The sequence below is a fragment of the Zonotrichia albicollis genome, chromosome 3, assembly GCF_047830755.1.
Source record: "Zonotrichia albicollis isolate bZonAlb1 chromosome 3, bZonAlb1.hap1, whole genome shotgun sequence".
Lineage (NCBI taxonomy): Eukaryota > Metazoa > Chordata > Aves > Passeriformes > Passerellidae > Zonotrichia > Zonotrichia albicollis.
In genome coordinates this window covers 7,038,826-7,060,563 of record NC_133821.1, presented here as the reverse complement: position 1 = coordinate 7,060,563, position 21,738 = coordinate 7,038,826, and the positions used below count along the sequence as shown (strand labels likewise).

Below are 21,738 nucleotides of genomic sequence, written 5' to 3'. Positions count from 1 at the left end.
AGATGATACTGATCACTCTTCAACATCTAAGTTAAGAAAACTTAATTTGTATCTTTTGAGATTAATTATTTAAAGCTAAATATATGAGTATCATATTGCATTATTATCGTATTTAGATTTAGGTAAACTTTGAGACATATTTTTAATATTAACAAAGTCATTTATCCCTGATGGTAGGAATAATGCCTTGGCCCCTGTGAGGTGAAGGGATTAATGTGGGCATGAGAGTCTGCTGGTGGGGTGATGGATCATCAGGCAGAGCCCCTTTACCTCTGCCTGGGCCCAGTGGAAGAGGGAGTGATGCTCATTGAGTGTTCAGCCCCTGCCCAAGACTCACAGCCTTTGCAATCACAACCCTGGCTATCCCTCATCTCCACAGCAGCTGGCTGCCCACCCCCATTCACCATGGCAGCAAGGAGGTATTTTGACTGCAGCCTCACCTGCATTTCTCCCAAAAGGATCAATTTGGCATTCCAAATCCGCCCTGGCAGAGGATGAGAATATGACCCCACTGTGCAGACAGGACAGCAGGATTGCTTTGCTCTCCTCCCCAAAGCAGGGAACGCCTCTTGGTTAAGATTTGCTCCTTTGACTGTGTCAGATTGTACCCTGGTGAAATTGTGTTCATAGGCCTACCTGGTGGTGAAGTTGAGCTTAATGAATTACCCATTGCTCTTCCTTATTTACTTTTTTCTTCTAAATATATTTAGAGCTTGTCCAATGAGTGTATTTATTAGTGACAATTCCCAATTTGTATTTCTTCAATAAAATGCATGAGTTGTGATTCTGTGACTCTGAAAGCTCTTATTGAACATGAAAAGAATTACACGTTGAATTTGGCAGAATCACAAATGAAACTGAGCTGCACCCAGACCCTTTCATGTCTGAGGTCCAGCAAGGGCTTTATTTTCTGCCAAATTTCTACACTCTAAATGGAACAGAAAAATGTGCAAGACTGGAACATAAACTGGATGTAAAAATGGAATAACAATACTGCCAAGCAGCCACAAATGTTTTGGTATTCATAGAATGAAATGGCTCCAATGAAGAGTTTTCTCTCTAGTTTGGTTTACCTTTCCTTCTGCTGTGGCCCTGTGCTGTGGCACATATTATGGGCTGTATGAGTGCCTGGCAGTGGCTGATAGCTCAGTGTGAACACGCTGAGCCCTGACACTCCCCAGAGGTGGTCACTGAGGCACAAAGAGCGAGGCAGGAACGGCCCCGGGCAGCTCAGGGGCTGCAGAGCCCCCTTCCCACTCCAGCCCTGCGTGTCCTCTGTGCCCCACTGCCTGCAAGGACAGGATTGCCTGCTCTGTGGGACTGCTCTCCTGGCCTGCTGTCACCTGGAGATGAGATTGGCTTCTCCCAGTGCACTCTGGCTCCCTTACAGCCCCAGGAAGGTGGGTTTTGTGCAAGGTGCAGCGTGGAATGAAGCCACAGCTTCATCTCACAGTGACCCACAGTCAGATGTACAGGGTGCCTGGGCCAGGAGCTGCAGCTGGGGGCCTGTGGGGCCCCATCAGCAAAGCCACCCTGCACAGCCCATGGGGACAGATGCAGGATGTGCCCAGCCTGGAGAAGCTGACCCATGACAGGTGCCAGAATTCAATTGGAATGGCTGCCCCGTGCTGGAACAGAATGGAAAACTGCTCTGGGTCACATTCCAAGTCTCTATGGTGGCAAATCAGTGCAATTAGGAGCATGTGATATGAATATTCATTTAACATCCTGCTGGCTGTTCTATCCCACAGAAAACATGGCTATCATCATTTGGAAGAGAGAAAATGCTCAGGGCTCATTTCCTGTAGCCATAGAGCTCTTGCTTGGGCTTTCATTTTTCCTGCCTCCACCACAGCATCAGATGAGATTTTCCTGGTTGCTGTGGTCCTGATGTGCAAGGCCAAATGGGACAGGTCCTGTACTACCCCAAAGGCCGCCAGCAGTCCATGCTCCGCAGAGCTTAACACAACTTGCCTGGGAAAAACCTCACAGCTTTCAGGGTCTAAATTCATTTGGAAGCTTTAGGGCACTGCAGTATGGGGAAAACTCAGCATGGTGCTGTCTTTGAAAGACTTCACTTTCCCAAGCAGATGAGATGGGAACACTGGCACAGGGAATTGTCCAAGTTTTTCCCCCTTTCACTCCACATGCTCCAAACTAAACGTGTAAGCAATATCACCTTTACTCTCTTGGCTCCCATCACCTGCATCAATATGTGCCCCTTAACGTAACCGTAAGGCAATGCCATTGGACAGACAAACCTGGATTTCAGTGCCTGTAAAGCATCAATATAACTCCACTTCTTCAGAATCTGGACTTAATGTTGCCGCACCCAGACTCTCAGACTGAAAAGGACACTGAGTCCTCTGACCTGCTGAGCACAGCCAGGGCTCTGCATGATCATGATAGGCAAAACAGGGACAGAGGAATCCAGATCCTGATGCCTGACACTGATCAAACAGTATCAAAATCAAAACACACTCCACCGCAGAAAAACATCTCCGCTCTTTGTGTCACCCAGCACAGCCCCCTCAAACCAACATTCAAATAGTCAAGAGTGGCCCCGGGTAAGCGGATACCCAGCACATTTACATCCCTGCACCTGCCCTGTGCCCACAGCAGCCACACCAAAATCCCCCCCCCAGCAGCAGCAGAAGCAGCAGCAGCAGCAGCAGCAGCAGCAGCTCTATAAAGCTCCTCTTGCCATCCCTGACACTCCACCAAGAGCAGCCACTGACCTGCCTCAGGCTCTGCTGCCACAGCCCCCTTGGCCAGCACAGCTCTGCTCCCCAGCTCACACCATGGAAGATTCTCCCTTTCCACAGCAATCCAATGTCACTGCATACGGTGCCACCACTCTGGCCATCATCACCCTGGAAGTGTTTGCTGGCACGTGGATCAATGCTTTCATCGTTTGTGTGCTTTGCATTGCCTGGGTAAAAAAGAAAACCCTGAACTCTAATGAGAAGATCTTGCTGCTGCTGGGATGCTCCAGGATTTCCTATTTATGCTTCGCATGGGTATCCCAGGTCATTTCAATGATTTATCCCAACTACCTTTATGTTTACTCCATACTTCAACTCGTTGCATCTTTTGCAAGCTTTTCTAATTATTCCAACTTGTGGGTCTCAGCCTGTCTTTCTGGTTTTTACTGCATAAAAATTGCCAATTTCAGGAACAGCTTCTTCATCTACCTGAAAGTAAAGGTTGACAGGATGGTGCCCTGGCTCTTGTTGGGCTCAGAGATTGTAGCCTTGGCTATGGGTATTGTTGTCTATGACCTCATGGAAACTGTGCAGAGTAGCAACCTCACTTCCAACAGCCAAGAAAATTTTTGGGAAGAAGGAATCACAATGGATAAACATCTTTTCTCATCTTTTTTTCTCACATGCTTTGGATATGCTGCCTCATTCATGGCATTCTTGTTTTCTGCTGTTTTCCTTCTCTTTTCCCTCTGGAGACACAAGCGCACGATGCAGTCAAGCTCCATGAAGGACCTCAGCATGGATGCCCACATCAGAGCCATGAAATCTGTCCTCTCCTTCTTAGTGATGTACAGCATCAACTTTGTATGTTTGGTCTTGACAATAATTTATGCCACGAAGAAAGCAAATATCATGACACTCCTTATATACATGTACCTGTGTGCTTTTCCAGGTATTCATTCCCTTATTTTGATTTTCAGTAATCCCAAGCTGGAAAAAGCAATGCTGAAGATGCTATCCTGTGTGAAGTGTGAGTTTTTCATCAAGTAGGAACTGTGATAACAGCTAGAGCCATGCAAAATGTTCATCTTCTACTGTAGAACAAAAGAAATTTAATTTCTGATGCAGGTCTCCAGGCAGGGTAGATGATACGATCCTGATGTTCACTCTTCAACATCCAACTTAAGAAAACCTCAGTTATATCTTTTAAGCGTAATTATTTCCACTGAATACATTATTATCATATTGCATTATTATCGTATTTAGATTTAGGTAAATTTTGAGGCACATTTTGTTATTAACAAAGTAATTTAGCCCTGTTGGTAGGAATGATGCCTAAGCCCCTTTGTGGTGAAGGGATTAATGTGGGCATGAGAGTCTGCTGGCGGGGTGATGGATCATCAGGCAGAGCCCCTTTACCTCTGCCTGGGCCCAGTGGAAGAGGGAGTGATGCTCATTGAGTGTTCAGCCCCTGCCCAAGACTCACAGCCTTTGCAATCACAACCCTGGCTATCCCTCATCTCCACAGCAGCTGGCTGCCCACCCCCATTCACTGTTGGGAATTTAGCTGCTAGAAAATGGAAAAGTACAAAACCATGGCTAATTCTAAGTCCTGCACTTGCACAGATAGCAGTGTCCTTGGGGCCTAGCTGTGGTAGGATAACAAACAGTGAAAGAGACATGAGAAAAGAGAGATGTAACCCCTAAGGAATGAGGAAGAGTTGATGGTATAGTTTAACCAATAGATTGCTTGGCTTACAGAATATTCATAAGCTTATTACTCGCTGTATAAGTGTCTGATGCTCTCTTCAGTAAACTGGAATTTGCTTATCACTCATATTGAGTGCCTGAGTCTCCCCTCACCGACAAATGGCTCGACCCCGACAAAGGCCCACATTTTTTCTCTGTGACAATTGGCGCCCGGAACAGCGACCCTATGGACCCCTGCGAGCCACGGTCGGTGCAGTATTTGGGTGTCAGTCCTGACGCAGCCCGGGAGGCACAAAAAGCGGCCCTGCCTTAGGCGACCCTATATAGGAGACCTGGAGAAAGGCGAAAGAGTGGGCTTCGGTGCCCTGGCGACCTCACAGGAGAGCCCAGCTGACTGAATGCCGTCGAAATCCTGGAAAGGCTTGGAAAGGATGTAGCGTGCTAAATGAATGACAAGTTAAAAGGTAATACAGGGACAAACGGCATATAATCCTTTTAAATGCTGTTTAGAAAAGCGGGGACTATAGACTGTTGACTTGGGAAGAGAATTCCCAAGATTGCTGCATATAGACTTGCAAAAACGGGCGTTGTGGTGCTGCTGCTGCAAGTATATGGGCAATAAATCAGCGACCCTGCTGCGATGGCGGCAGCAGCCGCGGCTCGGGACGCCTGCAGGGCTGTGCCACTCCAATCTCGGCATGGGCGCAGCGGCGGGAGCGACGACGGCCGCGGGGAAAGCGACCCGCGTGGCCACGGATGCAGCGGTGTCTGCCGCGCACGCAACAAAGAGCCCAACGCGGGGGGGTGCCCCCTCCGACACATGCGCCGCGGGACCGGAGCGCTTTTCCAGGGGGAGTGCTTCTCCCTCCGACCCGTGGGCGGCAGGGGCTTCAGTGTGAGACCTTAACAGCCATAATAGTTGTAACTCTTGTCAACAAAAGGAAAAGATTGCTACTGCAATTAAGAGACCAGTGATAATAAACAAACGACACCAAAGACTATAGCGCCAGCGTTTATCACCCAAGTTCGAAGAACCTTTTTCTTAGCAGAGACTGTGAAAGAGAAATCAGCATAAGTGAATGCGGGAGTCAAATTTCGGCCGATTTGGCTTGGTATTCGTTATGCTGTCTTGGGGTCACCGGTATTAACATAGACTCTATAAACACTAGAAGCACAGTCTTTAATCGGTAGAACATCAAACTCTGAAATTATGTTTTGAAAAATTTGAAAATGTTAAAGTTGTGTTAAGGTAGTTGTAAAAATAAGATATAATGAGTGTGTTTGTTGTGTTTTTTAAGTCTTGTTTAAATGTGGTAAAGGTAAAAGCAAACACTGAATTCAAAAGAATTTTTTTTTATGGCTATACTTTAAACAGTATTTTATTTCAATGGGATGTAATATAGCTTTGCTGTTCTCTAGGAAAAAATATATTTTATATAGCCTTTATAATAGACTTGTAGAGTCAAGGGTAAACACACACAATGAGAAAAAAAAAACTTAGAGGAAGAATTAAGAAATGAGAAACCCAGAGTTTTCTGATGACATGGTTTTAACTCAAGCCCTGAAACCTAAATTAGGAGTGGTACACATTTTGAATAAAGAAAAATAGTTTTGGTATAGATTAGAAGTTTTATTGAATTACTAATATAGAAGGTAATGCATGAACACAAACTTTAAATAGTATATGTGTTTTAAAGATTTAAGCTGAAAAATGTCTATTTTACACAAGGAAAACATCTGTTGATGTATTTCTTCAAAGAGGCATTTTATAAAATTGCTATATAATTAGTTTTAAATAATAATTGTTTCCTTTCTCTGAATCCAAAGGAAATGTTTGTTTTTTAAAGTGGTGTTTCCTACTCCAAAGCCACTTTAGAAGGCATAATAATAATATAAATAAAATAATGAAATATCAAATAAATAATAAAATAAAATAATCATAAATAATAAAATGAATAATAATAAAAATAAATAAGAATAAAATATGAAATAAATAATAAAATAAAATCATGATGGATAATAAAATAAAATCATGATAAAGAGTAAAATGAATAATAATAATACAATAAAATAATAATATGAAATAAAAAATTTGAAATAATTAATAATTTCAAATTTTAGTTAATAAAAGCATGGTTTTTAAAAGCATGTGATTAACAAAAACATACAGCATTTGGTATTCATTTTGGGATATCACTTGCTTTCTATCATGATTGCAGGCAAACAAACTTTTGTTGACCAAAAGTTTTTTGTTAAGATTAAAATTATATTAAGTATAAGTTATATAGAATTTAAAATCAGCTGATTTTGTTAAAATTAAACTTAAGTAATATTTTGTTAAATTTAAATATTTTAAGTATGTAAAGTTTAAGTAATGTTAAATTCTGTTAAATGTTGAATGCTGTTAAGGTTTTAATTTCTGTTAAGTTTAATATTTTAAAATTAAAATATTGGGTCTAGGTGCTATTTGGTTTGGGTGGTGTTAGATAGATTTATGCTTTTATGATAGGTGTTTATTTTATGACCTGTGTGCAAAGTGTTGTTGTGAACATTAGAGAGATTCTAGTTAAAAGAAACAATTAGAAGCATTTGTGAGTAGAGTTGTTTCTGTTTAAAATATATCTGCTGTTTAAGAATAGAAAGCAAACTTTCTTTAGCTTATTTTTATGAATTATATTAACACACCTGAGTTTTGGTTAAGCCTTATAGTACATAGAATTCTTTTTTGTATCTGTTGTATAGCATATCTTATAATTAGTGATAGCCTTTTTGGTTTGTTTCCCTAACTTAGATCCCTTGTAAGAGAGAAACCTTACTAGCTGAGAATATTGCTTATAATGTAATAGTTATTAGAATTGCCTATTCTTGTTTTGCAAAGAGTGTGATAGTTAGCCCATAGAACTTTTTTTTTTTTTTTAAATAAAAACAGGGGATATGTTGGGAATTTAGCTGCTAGAAAATGGAAAAGTACAAAACCATGGCTAATTCCAAGTCCTGCACTTGCACAGATAGCAGTGTCCTTGGGGCCTAGCTGTGGTAGGATAACAAACAGTGAAAGAGACATGAGAAAAGAGAGATGTAACCCCTAAGGAATGAGGAAGAGTTGATGGTATAGTTTAACCAATAGATTGCTTGGCTTACAGAATATTCATAAGCTTATTACTCGCTGTATAAGTGTCTGATGCTCTCTTCAATAAACTGGAATTTGCTTATCACTCATATTGAGTGCCTGAGTCTCCCCTCACCGACAAATGGCTCGACCCCGACAAAGGCCCTCATTCTCTGCAACAATTCACCATGGCAGCAAGGAGGTATTTTGACTGCAGCCTCACCTGCATTTCTCACAAAAGGATCGATTTGGCATTTCAAATCCTGCCTGGCAGAGGATGGGAATATGACCCCACTGTGCAGACAGGACAACAGGATTGCTTTGCTCTCCTCCACAAAGCAGGGAACACCTCTTGGTTAAGATTTGCTCTTTTGACTCTGTCAGATTGTACCCCGGTGAAATTGTGTTCATAGGCCTGCCTGGTGGTGAAGTTGATCTTAGTGAATTACCCATTGGTCTTCCTTATTTCCTTCTTTTTTCATAAATATATTTAGAGATAGTTCAGTGAGTGTATTTATTAGTGGCAATTCCCAATTTGTGTTTCCACAATAAAATGCCTGAGCTGTGATTCTGGGACTCTAAAAGTTCTTATTGAATATGACAAGTCTTACATGTTTAATTTGCCAGAAACAGAAATTCAACTGAGCAGCACCCAGGCCCTTTCATCTCTAAGGATCAGCAAGGGCTTTATTTTCTGCCAATTTTCTGTATTCTAAATGGAACAGAAAAATGTGCAACGCTTGAACACAAACTGGCTGTGAAAATGGAATAACAATCCTGCCAAGCAGCCACAAATATTTTGGTATTCACAGAATGAAATGGCTCCAATGAAGAGGTTTCTCTCTAGTTTGGTTTACCTTTCCTTCTGCTGTGGCCCTGTGCTGTGGCACATATTATGGGCTGTATGAGTGCCTGGCAGTGGCTGATAGCTCAGTGTGAGCACGCTGAACCCTGACACTCCCCAGAGGTGGTCACTGAGGCACAAAGAGCGAGGCAGGAACGGCCCCGGGCAGCTCAGGGGCTGCAGAGCCCTCTTCCCACTCCAGCCCTGTGTGGTCTCTGTGCCCCACTGCCTGCAGGGACAGGATTGCCTGCTCTGTGGGACTGCTTTCCTGGCCTGCTCTCACCTGGAGATGAGGTTGGCTTTTCCCAGTGCACTCTGGCTCCCTTACAGCCCCAGGAAGGTGGGGTTTGTGCAAGGTGCAGCATGGAATGAAGCCACAGCTTCATCTCACAGTGACCCACAGGCAGATGTACAGGGTGCCTGGGCCAGGAGCTGCAGCTGGGGGCCTGTGGGGTCTCAACCAGGTGAGGTCAAGGCTGTCCCATGCTGGGAAAAGCCAACTCCAGTCACTCCAATGGTCCCAACACCAGACACTGCTCATCATGTCAGGGACCACTGTGGCTCCTCTGGGTAAAGGGAAGTCCTGAACGACTGAAGGCCATGGGAGGCAGCCATGCTGGAGCAGGAGAAAAATGAAGGAGACAACGTTTTATGAACTGACAACAACATTCCCAGTCCTCCTGTGCTCCGGATGAGAGGACATGCCAGAGGATCTCTGAACAAGTTAAATTAAGCCTGACATTACTGGGGGGTGCAGATCACAGATTTTAGTTGTGTGCATGTGTACATCATCCCACTCTGTTTTCAACAGGCCATAAATTAAACTGATTTTCCCTGTCTCAAGTCTTTTTGGACAGTGAGAATATTTGAGGTGAGTGAGAATAATCCCCACCCTTCATCTTGACTCATGAGCAGTTCAACCTTATTTGCCACCCTGTCGTATTCCAGAGCGAGAATCAAGGAGTGACTGAGTGAGGCTCTGAGAGCTGCCCAAGGACACCTCCCCATGAGAGTGAAATGTGAAATAGTTCCAGTGGGGAGGAACACATTCAGTGCAGACAGCTCAGGGAGCAGCTGCAATGGGAGGGAGCTGCAGGCTGTGAGGAAGGGCTGGGAGTCCCAGGCATGGTGCCAGGCCTTGCACAGCAAAGGGCACAGGGACCTGTGGCACCAGCCAGCTGACTGGACACTCAAGACACCTCAGTCATCATGTGCACAGACAGGAAGGACACAAAATCCCAGGGATCCAATTGTTTGGCTTACCTCCTCAGAGGCACCCAGCTTGAGCTGCCTCTGTGCTACTGTGCCATGACTAAAGTGCTTGAAAGATCCAGAGGCCTGAGACTCCACTATGGGAAAGGCAGTGTCAAGCTGGAGAGGAAACCTGGTCTGGCTGTGAGCATGGTGTGTGCAGGGAGTGGAGAGGGGCAGCTGCCCACGGTGAAGGGGCTTTGGTGCCTGCAGTGACAGTCTCTGGTGCTGGGGTGTGACTGTCAGAGGCCTCCTGGGTGGTGAGACAGGAAAGTTCCCTTCACACCAGCATGAACAGAGCAGAACCTGAACTGGTCATTTCTTTTACCAGCTCACATCAGAGGGTCGTTTTACCTCACACCCAGTGCCAGGTGTGCATTGCTCATCTCACCTGCAAAAAGCTTCCTCCCTGCGTCTGAACTGAGTGATACAACCATTAAGGCCAGAGCAACCTCTCAAGCACTGATTCTAGCAGGCTGCCTCACCAATCTACCCAACTCTCCTTAAACAGCAACTGCCCAGAAACAAGCAAACAAATAATTAAAGCCACTTGATAACATGTCAATCTGCCTTCTGGGGCTTATAATGATTAGGATTTGAATTTTTATTTCCATAAGAAGTTCATGACACCTGCTCTGAGGAGATTTCATTTTGTTTTCCAGGATTGGCATCCTGAAACACCTGGGGCCTTCTGGTCATTGAAGTCCAGTTATGGATGGAACATATCCAAGCAGGGAGGACTGAGGAATATTGTGAGAAACATTCCTGAAGAACAGGGCCAAGGAAGGGAGAGGATAGGTTTCTCCATGTGCTGGAGAATGAATTCCCCTGCAGGCTGTGAAAAGCACCAAGGTGAGGCAAGTGTGCCCTGCAGCCCATGGAGGTGTGTGGTGGAAAGGAGAGGTGCCTGCAGCCCCAGGAGAACCCCACAGCACGGTCGGTGTTCTGGGTGTATCCTGAGGGATGGCAGCCCCTGCAGAGGCCACGCTGGAATCAGCTCATGCTGAAGAACTGCAGCCCAATGGAGGGACCTTTGCTAGAGCTGGGGAAGAGTGCAAAGACAGAGTGGAGGAGACAACTTGGTATGAACTGATTGCAACCCCCATTCCCCATCCCTGATGTAGGGGAAAGATGTAGAGAACCTGGGAAAGAGACGTCAAACTGCTCTGAGGAAGAAGGAGAAGGTGGAAGGTAGCAGGTTCAAATTTTCTCTTTGGTTCTTATCAGCCTACAATATTTCCAATAGTCTATAAATAACTTGATTTTGTTCTCCTCAAGACTCTTCTGTTGATGACATTCCCTGGTGATTGACCTTCCTGTCCCTATCTCAATCCATGAGGTTTTCCATTTTATTTTCCACACCGGCTCCAACCGTAGGTGAGAGTGTAGGAGCAGCTGGGTGGGAATGTGACAGCTGCACAAGGTCCACCCATCACAGCAGGTGAAACATGAAATATGTCCAGTAAAAACACAGCACAACCACTGTGAACTGATTATTTCTGTCACCAGCAGCTCAAGGTCAAAGGTAGACTAAAAGCAGCTGTGCTGGACACATCTCCCCTGTGAAAGGCCTTGAAAAAACAGAAACAGCCACACATCCCCTTTTTCACTGCTGCTGCTCTTGCACTTCAAGCTTTAACCTGAAAGCCACAGTTGATTACCCAAAAAAGCCCTGGAAGGTCCATCTCATTCCCTACATCCAGTGCAACATCCATCCCTCCCAACCTCACATGCCTTGAGACTCAGCAGGCAAAATCCAGCACCTTGCACATGTTACCACAAAAAACACCACACAAAGTCCCAGAAAACAACACTGCAGATCCATTCTTCCATTCCCATGAAACCTCTGAGAATGTGACAGCCAGCACAGAATCCCTGTCTGTCCTATGCACCAGCCCCACTCAGATGGCACTGCAGGGGACAGGGTGTCCATCAGCACAGCCACCCTGCACAGCCCATGGGGACAGATGCACGATGTGCCCAGCCTGGAGAAACTGACACATGACAGGTGTCTGAACTCAATGGGAATGGCTGCCCAGGGCTGGAGCAGTATGGAAAATCTGCTCTGGGTCATATTCCAAGTCTGTATGGTGGCCAATCAATGCAATTAGGAGCATGTGATATGAATATTCATGTAACATCCTGCTGGCTGTTCTATCCCACAGAAAACATGACTATCACCATTTGGAAGAGAGAAAATGCTGGGGGTTCATTTCCTGTAGCCATAGAGCTCTTGCTTGGGCTTTCATATTTCCTGCCTCCACCACAGCATCAGATGAGATCTTGGTTGCTGTGGTCCTGATGTGCAAGGCCAAATGGGACAGGTCCTGTACTACCCCAAAGGGCACGGGCAGTCCATGCCCCACAGAGCTTAACACAGCTTGCCTGGGTAAAACCTCTCAGCTTTCAGGGTGTAAATTGATTTGGAAGCTTTAGGGCACTGCAGTGTGGGGGAAACTTAGCGTGGTGCCATCTTTGAAAGCCTTCACTTTCCCAAGCAGATGTGATTTGAATCCTGGAACAGACACTTGTCCCAGCTATTAGTCTTTTACATCTTATGGTCAAAATCAAACTTGTAAGGAGTACCAGCTTTATTTTCTCGGCTCCCATCACCTGCCTCAATATGTGCCTCGTCACATATCCTTATGGCAATGACATTGGGAAAACCAACATGGATTTCAATGCCTGTGAAGCATCAAAATGAACTCCACTTCTCAAGCATCTGGACTCAATGTTGCCGCACCCAGACTCTCAGACTGAAAAGGACACTGAGTCCCCTGATCTGCTGAGCACAGCCAGGGCTCTGCATGATGATCATAGGCAAAATAGGGACAGAAGAACCCAGATCCTGAAGCCTGACACTGATCAAACAGGGATCAGTATCAAAATCAAAATACTCTCCACCACAGAAAAACATCTCTGCTGTTTGTGACACCCAGCACAGACCCCCCAAACCAACATTCAAGTAGTCAAGAGTGGCCCCGGGTAAGGGGATACCCAGCACATTTACATCCCTGCACCTGCCCTGTGCCCACAGCAGCCACACCAAAATCCCCCCCAGCAGCAGCAGCAGCTCTATAAAGCTCCTCTTGCTATCCCTGACACTCCACCAAGAGCAGCCACTGACCTGCCTCAGGCTCTGCTGCCACAGCCCCCCTTGGCCAGCACAGCTCTGCTCCCCAGCTCACACCATGGCAGTTTCTCAATCTCTACAGCAATCCAATGTCACTTCTTATTGGGCTATAATTGTGGCCATAAGCACCCTGGAGGCATTTGCTGGCATGTGGATAAATGCCTTCCTTGTTTGTGTGCTTTGCATTGCTTGGGTCAAAAAGAAAACCCTGAACTCTAATGAGAAGATCTTGCTGCTGCTGGGAAGCTCCAGGATTTCCTCTTTGTGCTTCTCATACTTATACTACTGTATCGCAAGAATTTATCCTAACTACTTTTATGTTCAAACCATACGTCAACTCTTTGCATTTTTTGCAGCAGTTTTTAATTATTCCAACTTGTGGGTCTCAGACTGTCTTTCTGGTTTCTACTGCGTAAAAATTGCCAATTTCAGGAACAGCTTCTTCATCTACCTGAAAGTAAAAATTGACAGGATGGTGCCCTGGCTCTTGTTGGGGTCAGAGATTTTAGCCTTGGCTATGGGCTTTGTTTTCTATGACATCAATGAAATTTTGCTGAAGAATATCACTTCCACCAGCCAAGAAAATTTTTGGGAAGTACCTGTCAGAAAGGATAAACATCTTTTCTCATCTTTTTTTCTCATTGGCTTTGGATATGCTGCCTCATTCCTGGCAGTCATCTTTTCTGCTGTTTTCCTTCTCTTTTCTCTCTGGAGACACAAGCGCACGATGCAGACAAGCTCTATGAAGGACCTCAGCATGGATGCCCACATCAGAGCCATGAAATCTGTCCTCTCCTTCTTAGTGATGTACAGCATCAACTTTGTATGTTTGGTCTTGACAATAATTTATGCCATGAAGAAAGAAAATGTCATGACACTCCTTATATACATATATTTGTATGCTTTTCCAGGTGTTCATTCTCTTACTGTGATTTTCAGCAATCCCAAGCTGGAAAAGGCACTGCTGAAAATTCTCTCCTATGTGAAGTGGGAGGTTTTCTTCAAGTAGGGTCAGTAATTAAGCTGGAGCCCATGAAAAATGGTGATCTATTTCTGTAGAAAATAAGTAATTGAATTTCTGATGCAACTCTCCACACAGTGTAGATGATACTGATGTTCACTCTCAATTATCAGAGCTGAAGAGTTCATTCTAATCTTTTGAGCTAAATTATTGTGAGATACCTACATCATTTCTAGGCTTAGTAAAATGTTTGAGATATACATTTTTTATTAAAAAAGTAATTTAATCCTGATGGTAGGAACGATGCCTAAGCCCCTGTGTGTGGTGAAGGGATTAATGTGGGCATGAGAGTCTGCTGGTGGGGTGATGGATCATCAGGCAGAGCCCCTTTACCTCTGCCTGGGCCCAGTGGAAGAGGGAGTGATGCTCATTGAGTGTTCAGCCCCTGCCCAAGACTCACAGCCTTTGCAATCACAACCCTGGCTATCCCTCATCTCCACAGCAGCTGGCTGCCCACCCCCATTCACCATGGCAGCAAGGAGGTATTTTGACTGCAGCCTCACCTGCATTTCTCCCAAAAGGATCAATTTGGCATTTCAAATCCTGCCTGGCAGAGGATGAGACCATGACCCCACTGTGCAGACAGGACAACAGAATTGCTTTGCTCTCCTCCCCAAAGCAGGGAACACCTTGTTCTTGGTTAAGATTTGCTTTTTTGACAGTGTCAGATTGTACCCTGGTGAAATTCTGTTCATAGGCCTACCTGGTGGTTAAGTTGAGCTTAATGAATTACCCATTGCTATTCCTTCTTTGCTTCTTTTTTACTAGATATATTTAGAGCTAGTCCAGTGAATGCATTTATTAGTGACAATTCCCAATTTGTATTTCTTCAATAAAATGCATGAGTTGTGATTCTGTGACTCTGAAAGTTCATACTGAACATGACAAGACTCATATGTTGAATTTGGCAGAATCAGAAATTCAACTGAGGCCCATTGATTTCTGAGGACCAGCAAGGGCTTTATTTCCTGTCAAATTCCTACACTCTTAATGGATCAGAAAAATGTGCAAGACTGGAACACAAACTGGATGCAAAAACTGGAATAACATTACTGCAAACCTGCCACAAAAGTTTTGGTATTCACAGAATGAAATGGCTGCAATGAAGAGGTTTCTCTCTAGTTTGGTTTACCTTTCCTTCTGCTGTGGCCCTGTGCTGTGGCACACATTATGGGCTGTATGAGTGCCTGGCAGTGGCTGATAGCTCAGTGTGAACACGCTGAGCCCTGACACTCCCCAGAGGTGGTCACTGAGGCACAAAGAGCGAGGCAGGAACGGCCCCGGGCAGCTCAGGGGCTGCAGAGCCCCCTTCCCACTCCAGCCCTGCGTGTTCTCTGTGCCCCACGGCCTGCAAGGACAGGATTGCCTGCTCTGTGGGACTGCTGTGCTGGCCTGCTCTCACCTGGAGATGAGGTTGGCTTTGCCCAGTGCACTCTGGCTCAGTGAAACACCCAGAGAACACGCTTTGCTCTGCAACAGTGGTCACAAGGGTCTTCAGGGTGAGAGAGCGACAAGAGTGTTGACCTCATGTTCAGAAGGCTTGATTTATAATTTTATGATATATATTACATTATTACTACACTAAAACGTAATACAAGGAAAGTTCTCAGAACTCTGGCTAAGCTAAGAATAGAACAGGAATGAATATCAAAAGTCTGTGTCTCATCAGAGAACGATACCCAGGTCTGCCGTGAGTGGTCAGTAAATCCAAACATCCACAGGATCATGGATCCACGTTACATTCCACAGCAGCAGATAACCATTGTTTACGTTTTGTTGCTGAAACTTCTAAGCTTCAGCAGGAAAAATCCCAACAAAAGGATTTTAATGAAAAGATGTCTGTGACATTGATCTCAATTGGGGAAAGAGCTTGAGGAGTCAGGAATGGAGGAGACAACTTGTTAAGAGCTGACTGCAGCCCCTATTCGACTTGCCCCTGTGCTGCTGTTAGGGAGGAGGTGGGGATGAAGGAGGGAAGCTGAGCCTCAGATGAAAGGGGCGTGGAGGGAGTGTGATCAAGTTTTCCATTTCTTCCTCATTATCCTGCTCTATTTTCTATATTTACATAAATTAAATTCATTTTCCTGGTTTCAAATTCTTTGTGCCCCTGACAGTAACCTGTGAGTGATCGCCCTGCCATTATTTCAAACCCTGAGTATTTCCACTGGTTTTTTCACCACTTCTGGTTCACTGGGTGAGAGAGAAGGAAGAGCTCAGTGGAGTTCTGGCTGCTCCCTGAGAGAAACCCATCACAGCAGGGGAAACATGAAATAGTGCCAACAAATACAAAACAGAACCTGAACTGGTCACTTCTACCAGCAGCTCAGGTCCAGAGGCAGATTGTAAGCACCTCTGCTGGACATATCTCCCTATCAAAGAGCTTCAAAACACAGAAAGAGCCACACATGCCTTCTTCCCCTGTGGCTGCTGCTCATGCACTTCATCCTTTTATCTGACACTCCTCTCCAGTTTCATGGGAAAACCCTGGAAGATCCATCGCATTCCCTACATCCAGTGCAACGTCCATCCCTTCCAACCTCACATGCCACAAGACTCAGCAGGCAAAATCCACCACCTTGCAGATGTCACCACACAAAACACAATAGCCACAGGTAACACTACTGCAGATCCATTCTTCCATTTCCCCATGAAACTCCTGAGAATGTGACAGCCAGCACAGAATCCCTGTCTGTCCTGTGCACCAGCCCCACTCAGCTGGCACTGCAGGGGACAGGGTGTCCACCAGCACAGCCACCCTGCACAGCCCATGGGGACAGATGCAGGATGTGCCCAGCCTGGAGAAGCTGACACATGAGAGGTGCCAGAATTCAATGAGAATGGCTGCCCAGTGTTGGCATAATATGGAAAATGTTGTCTGGGTCACATTCCAAGTCTGTATGGTGGCCAATCAATGCAATTAGGAGCATGTAATATGAATATTCATTTAACATCCTGCTGGCTGTTCTATCCCACAGAAAACATGGCTATCATCATTTGGAAGAGAGACAATGCGGGGGGTTCATTTCCTGTAGCCATAGAACCCTTGCTTGGGGTTTCATTTTTCCTCCTTCCACCACAGCATCAGATGAGGTCTCCTTGGTGTCTGTGGTCCTGATGTGCAAGGACAAATGGACAGGTCCTGTACTACCCCAAAGGGCACGGGTAGTCCATGCCCCTACAGAGTTTAATACAACTTGCCTGGGAAAAACCTCACAGCTTTCAGGGTCTAAATTCATTTGGAAGCTTTAGGGAACTGCAGTGTTGGAGAAACTCAATATGGTGCCATCTTTGAAAGCCTTCACTTTCCCAAGCAGAGGAGATGGGAATCACTGCACAGGGACTTGTCTGATTTTTACCCTTTTACGTCATGTGCTCCAAATTAAACTTGTAAGAAGTACCAGCATTATTTTCTTGGCTCCCATCACCTGCCCCCATATGTGTCTCATCACTAACACTTAAGGTAATGCCATTGGAAAAACCAACATGGATTTCAATGCCTATGAAGCTTCAAAATAAACTCTACTACTCCAACATCAGGGCTCAATGTTATAGCATCCAGACTCTCAGACTGAAAAGGACACTGAGCGCCCTGACCTGCTGAGCACAGCCCGGGTTCTGCGTGATCACCATAGGCAAAATAGGGACAGAAGAACCCAGATCCTGAAGCCTGACACTGATCAAACAGGGATCAGTATCAAAATCACAACACTCTCCACCGCAGAAAAACATCTCCGCTCTTTGTGACACCCAGCACAGCCCCCCCAAACCAACATTCAAATAGTCAAGAGTGGCCCCGGGTAAGGGGATACCCAGCACATTTACATCCCGGCACCTGCCCTGTGCCCACAGCAGCCACACCAAAATCCCCCCCAGCAGCAGCGGCAGCAGCAGCAGCAGCTCTATAAAGCTCCTCTTGCCATCCCTGACACTCCACCAAGAGCAGCCACTGACCTGCCTCAGGCTCTGCCGCCACAGCCCCCTTGGCCAGCACAGCTCTGCTCGCCAGCTCACATCATGGAAGCTTCACTCTTTCCACAGCAATCCAATGTCACTTCATACAGGGGCACAACTGTGGCCATCATCACCCTGGAGGTGTTTGTGGGCATGTGGATAAATGCCTTCCTTGTTTGTGTGCTTTGCATTGCCTGGGTCCAAAAGAAAACCCTGAACTCTAATGAGAAGATCTTGCTGCTGCTCGGATGCTCCAGGATTTGGTATTTGTGCTTCACATGGATATATCGCTTTCTTTCAATGATTTATCCCCATATCCTTCATGTTCAAACCATACGTCAACTAATTAGATCTTTGGCAACCTTTTTTAATTATTCCAACTTGTGGGTCTCAGCCTGTCTTTGTGGTTTCTACTGCATAAAAATTGCTAATTTCAGGAGCAGCTTCTTCATCTACCTGAAAGTAAATGTTGACAGGATGGTGCCCTGGCTCTTGTTGGGCTCAGAGATTGTAGCCTTGGCTATCAGCATCTTTATCTCTGACCTCTCTGAAACTCACCAGAGGAACAACATCACTTCCACCAGCCAAGGAAATTTTTGGGAAGTAACTATCAGAAAGGATAAACATCTTTTCTCTACTTTTTTACTGTCTGGTTTTGTATTTGCTGCCTCATTCCTGGTGGTCATCTTTTCTGCTGTTTTCCTTCTCTTTTCCCTCTGGAGACACAAGCGCACAATGCAGACAACCTCCATGAAGGACCTCAGCATGGATGCCCACATCAGAGCCATGAAATCTGTCCTCTCCTTCTTAGTGATGTACAGCATCAACTTTGTATGTTTGGTCTTGACAATAATTTATGCCACGAAGAAAGAAAATATAATGAAACTCCTTTTATATATGTACCTGTGTGCTTTTCCAGGTGTTCATTCTCTTACTGTGATTTTCAGCAATCCCAAGTTGGAGAAGGCACTGCTGAAGATGCTCTCCGGTCAGAAGTGTGAATTTCTCATTAAGTAGGAGCTGTGATAACAGCTGGAGTGCATGGAAAATCTTGAAAGCTGTAAAAAACAAGTAATTGAATTTCTGATGCAGCTCTCCACGCAGTGTAGATGATACTGATGTTCACTCTTCAACATGCAAATTAAGAAAACTTCATTTATATCATTTGAACAAAATTATTATGAGCTTAATATGTTTTTATCATATTTAGATTTAGCTAAATCTTTGAAAAATATTTTTATATTAACAAAATCATTTAGCCCTGATGGTAGGAATAATGCCTATGCCATTGTGTGGTGAAGGGATTAATGTGGGCATGAGAGTCTGCTGGTGGGGTGATGGATCATCAGGCAGAGCCCCTTTACCTCTGCCTGGGCCCAGTGGAAGAGGGAGTGATGCTCATTGAGTGTTCAGCCCCTGCCCAAGACTCACAGCCTTTGCAATCACAACCCTGGCTATCCCTCATCTCCACAGCAGCTGGCTGCCCACCCCCATTCACCATGGCAGCAAGGAGGTATTTTGACTGCAGCCTCACCTGCATTTCTCCCAAAAGGATCAATTTGGCATTTCAAATCCTGCCTGGCAGAGGATGAGACCATGACCCCACTGTGCAGACAGGACAACAGAATTGCTTTGCTCTCCTCCCCAAAGCAGGGAAGACCTTGTTCTTGGTTAAGATTTGCTCTTTTGACTGTGTCAGATTGTACCCTGGTGAAATTCTGTTCATAGGCCTACCTGGTGGTTAAGTTGAGCTTAATGAATTACCCATTGCTCTTCCTTATTTGCTTCTTTTTTCCTAAATACATTTAGAGTTACTCCAATGTGTATATTTATTAGTGGCAATTCCCCATTTGTATTTCTACAATAAAATGCATGACTTATGATTCTGTGACACTGAAAGTTCTTAAAGATTATGACAGGACTTACATGTTGAATTTGACAGAATCAGAAATTCAACTGAGATGTACCCATGCCTTTTGATCACTGAGGTCCAGCAAAGGCTTTATTTTCTGCCAAATTTCTACACTCTAAATGGAACAGAAAAATCTGCCACACTGGAACATAAACTGACTGTAAAAATGGAATAACAATCCTGCCAAGCAGCCACAAATATTTTGGTATTCACAGAATGAAATGGCTGCAATTAAGAGGTTTCTCTCTAGTTTGGTTTACCTTTCCTTCTGCTGTGGCCCTGTGCTGTGGCACATATTATGGGCTGTATGAGTGCCTGGCAGTGGCTGATAGCTCAGTGTGAACACGCTGAGCCCTGACACTCCCCAGAGGTGGTCACTGAGGCACAAAGAGCGAGGCAGGAACGGCCCCGGGCAGCTCAGGGGCTGCAGAGCCCCCTTCCCACTCCAGCCCTGTGTGTCCTCTGTGCCCCACTGCCTGCAAGGACAGGATTGCCTGCTCTGTGGGACTGCTCTCCTGGCCTGCTCTCACCTGGAGATGAGATTGGCTTTTCCCAGTGCACTCTGGCTCCCTTACAGCCCCAGGAAGGTGGGTTTTGTGCAAGGTGCAGCATGGAATGAAGCCACAGCTTCATCTCACAGTGACCCACAGGCAGATGTACAGGGTGCCTGGGCCAGGAGCTGCAGCTGGGGGCCTGTGGGGTCTCAACCAGGTGAGGTCAAGGCTGTCCCATGCTGGGAAAAGCTAATTCCAGGCACTCCAATGTTCCCAACACTGCACACTGCTCTTCTTGTCAGCGACTACTGTGGCTTCTCTGGGAAAAGAGAAGTCCTGAAGACAGAAGGCCATAGGAGGCAGCCATGCTGGAGCAGGAAGAAAATGAAGGAGACAACATTTTATGAACTGACAACAGCCCCTATTACTTGTGCTCTTGAGGAGAGGAGGCTAGAGAATCTCTGAATAAATTAAATCGAGACTGAGATTACTGGGGGGTGAAGATCAAATATTCTAGTGCTGTGCATGTTCTACATCATCCTACTCTGTTTTCACTAGGCAATAAATTAAACTAATTTTCCCTGTCTCACTTCTGTTTGGTCAGTGAGAGTAATTGGGGAGTGATTCCCCTCTCTTCACCTTGACTCATGAGCAGGTAGTCCATCTTATTTGCCACCCTGTCCTATTCCAGAGTGAGACTCAAGGAGTGACTGAGTGAGGCTCTGAGAGCTGCCCGAGGACACCTCCCCATGAGAGTGAAATGTGAAATAGTTCCAGTGGGGAGGAACACATTCAGTGCAGACAGCTCAGGGAGCAGCTGCAATGGGAGGGAGCTGCAGGCTGTGGGGAAGGGCTGGGAGTCCCAAGCATGGTGCCAGGCCTTGCACAGAAAAGGGCACAGGAACCTGTGGCACCAGCCTGCTGACTGGACACTCAGGACACCCCAGTCATCATGTGCACAGACAGGAAGGACACAAAATCCCAGGGATCCAATTGTTTGGCTTACCTCCTCAGAGGCACCCAGCTTGAGCTGCCTCTGTGCTACTGTGCCATGACTAAAGTGCTTGAAAGATCCAGAGGCCTGAGACTCCACTATGGGAAAGGCAGTGCCAAGCTGGAGAGGAAACCTGGTCTGGCTGTGAGCATGGTGTGTGCAGGGAGTGGAGAGGGGCAGCTGCCCACGGTGAAGGGGCTTTGGTGCCTGCAGTGACAGTCTCTGGTGCTGGGGTGTGACTGTCAGAGGCCTCCTGGGTGGTGAGACAGGAAAGTTTCCTTCACACCAGCATGAACAGAGCAGAACCTGAACTGGTCATTTCTTTTACCAGCTCACGCTCAGAGGGTCGTTTTACCTCACACCCAGTGCCAGGTGTGCATTTCTCATCTCACCTGCAAAAAGCTTCCTCCCTGCGTCTGAACTGAGAGATGCGAACATTTAGACCAGAGCAACCTCTCAACCACTGATTCTAGCAGGCTGCCTCACCAATCTACCCAACTCTCCTTAAACAGCAACTGCCCAGAAACAAGCAAACAAATACATAAAGCCACTTGATACCGTGTCACTCTGCCTTCTGGGGCTAAGAATGATTAGGATTTACTTTTCTATTTCCA

General features: G+C 45.6%; 2 protein-coding genes across 2 annotated transcripts; both read left to right on the top strand.

Moving 5' to 3' along the window:
• Positions 1-2,801: 2,801 nt before the first annotated feature.
• On the top strand, positions 2,802-14,058 carry LOC141728569 (taste receptor type 2 member 9-like). Its single transcript, XM_074537868.1, has 3 exons — positions 2,802-2,936; positions 3,030-3,293; positions 13,312-14,058. The coding sequence occupies exons 1-3, from the start codon at positions 2,802-2,804 to the stop codon at positions 13,759-13,761; spliced, it is 849 nt and encodes a 282-aa protein (XP_074393969.1). The 3' UTR covers positions 13,762-14,058.
• A 1,704-nt stretch (positions 14,059-15,762) lies between these two features.
• On the top strand, positions 15,763-18,741 carry LOC141728566 (taste receptor type 2 member 9-like). The gene is made up of 2 exons (XM_074537850.1): positions 15,763-15,815; positions 17,859-18,741. The coding sequence occupies exons 1-2, from the start codon at positions 15,763-15,765 to the stop codon at positions 18,739-18,741; spliced, it is 936 nt and encodes a 311-aa protein (XP_074393951.1).
• Positions 18,742-21,738: the final 2,997 nt, after the last annotated feature.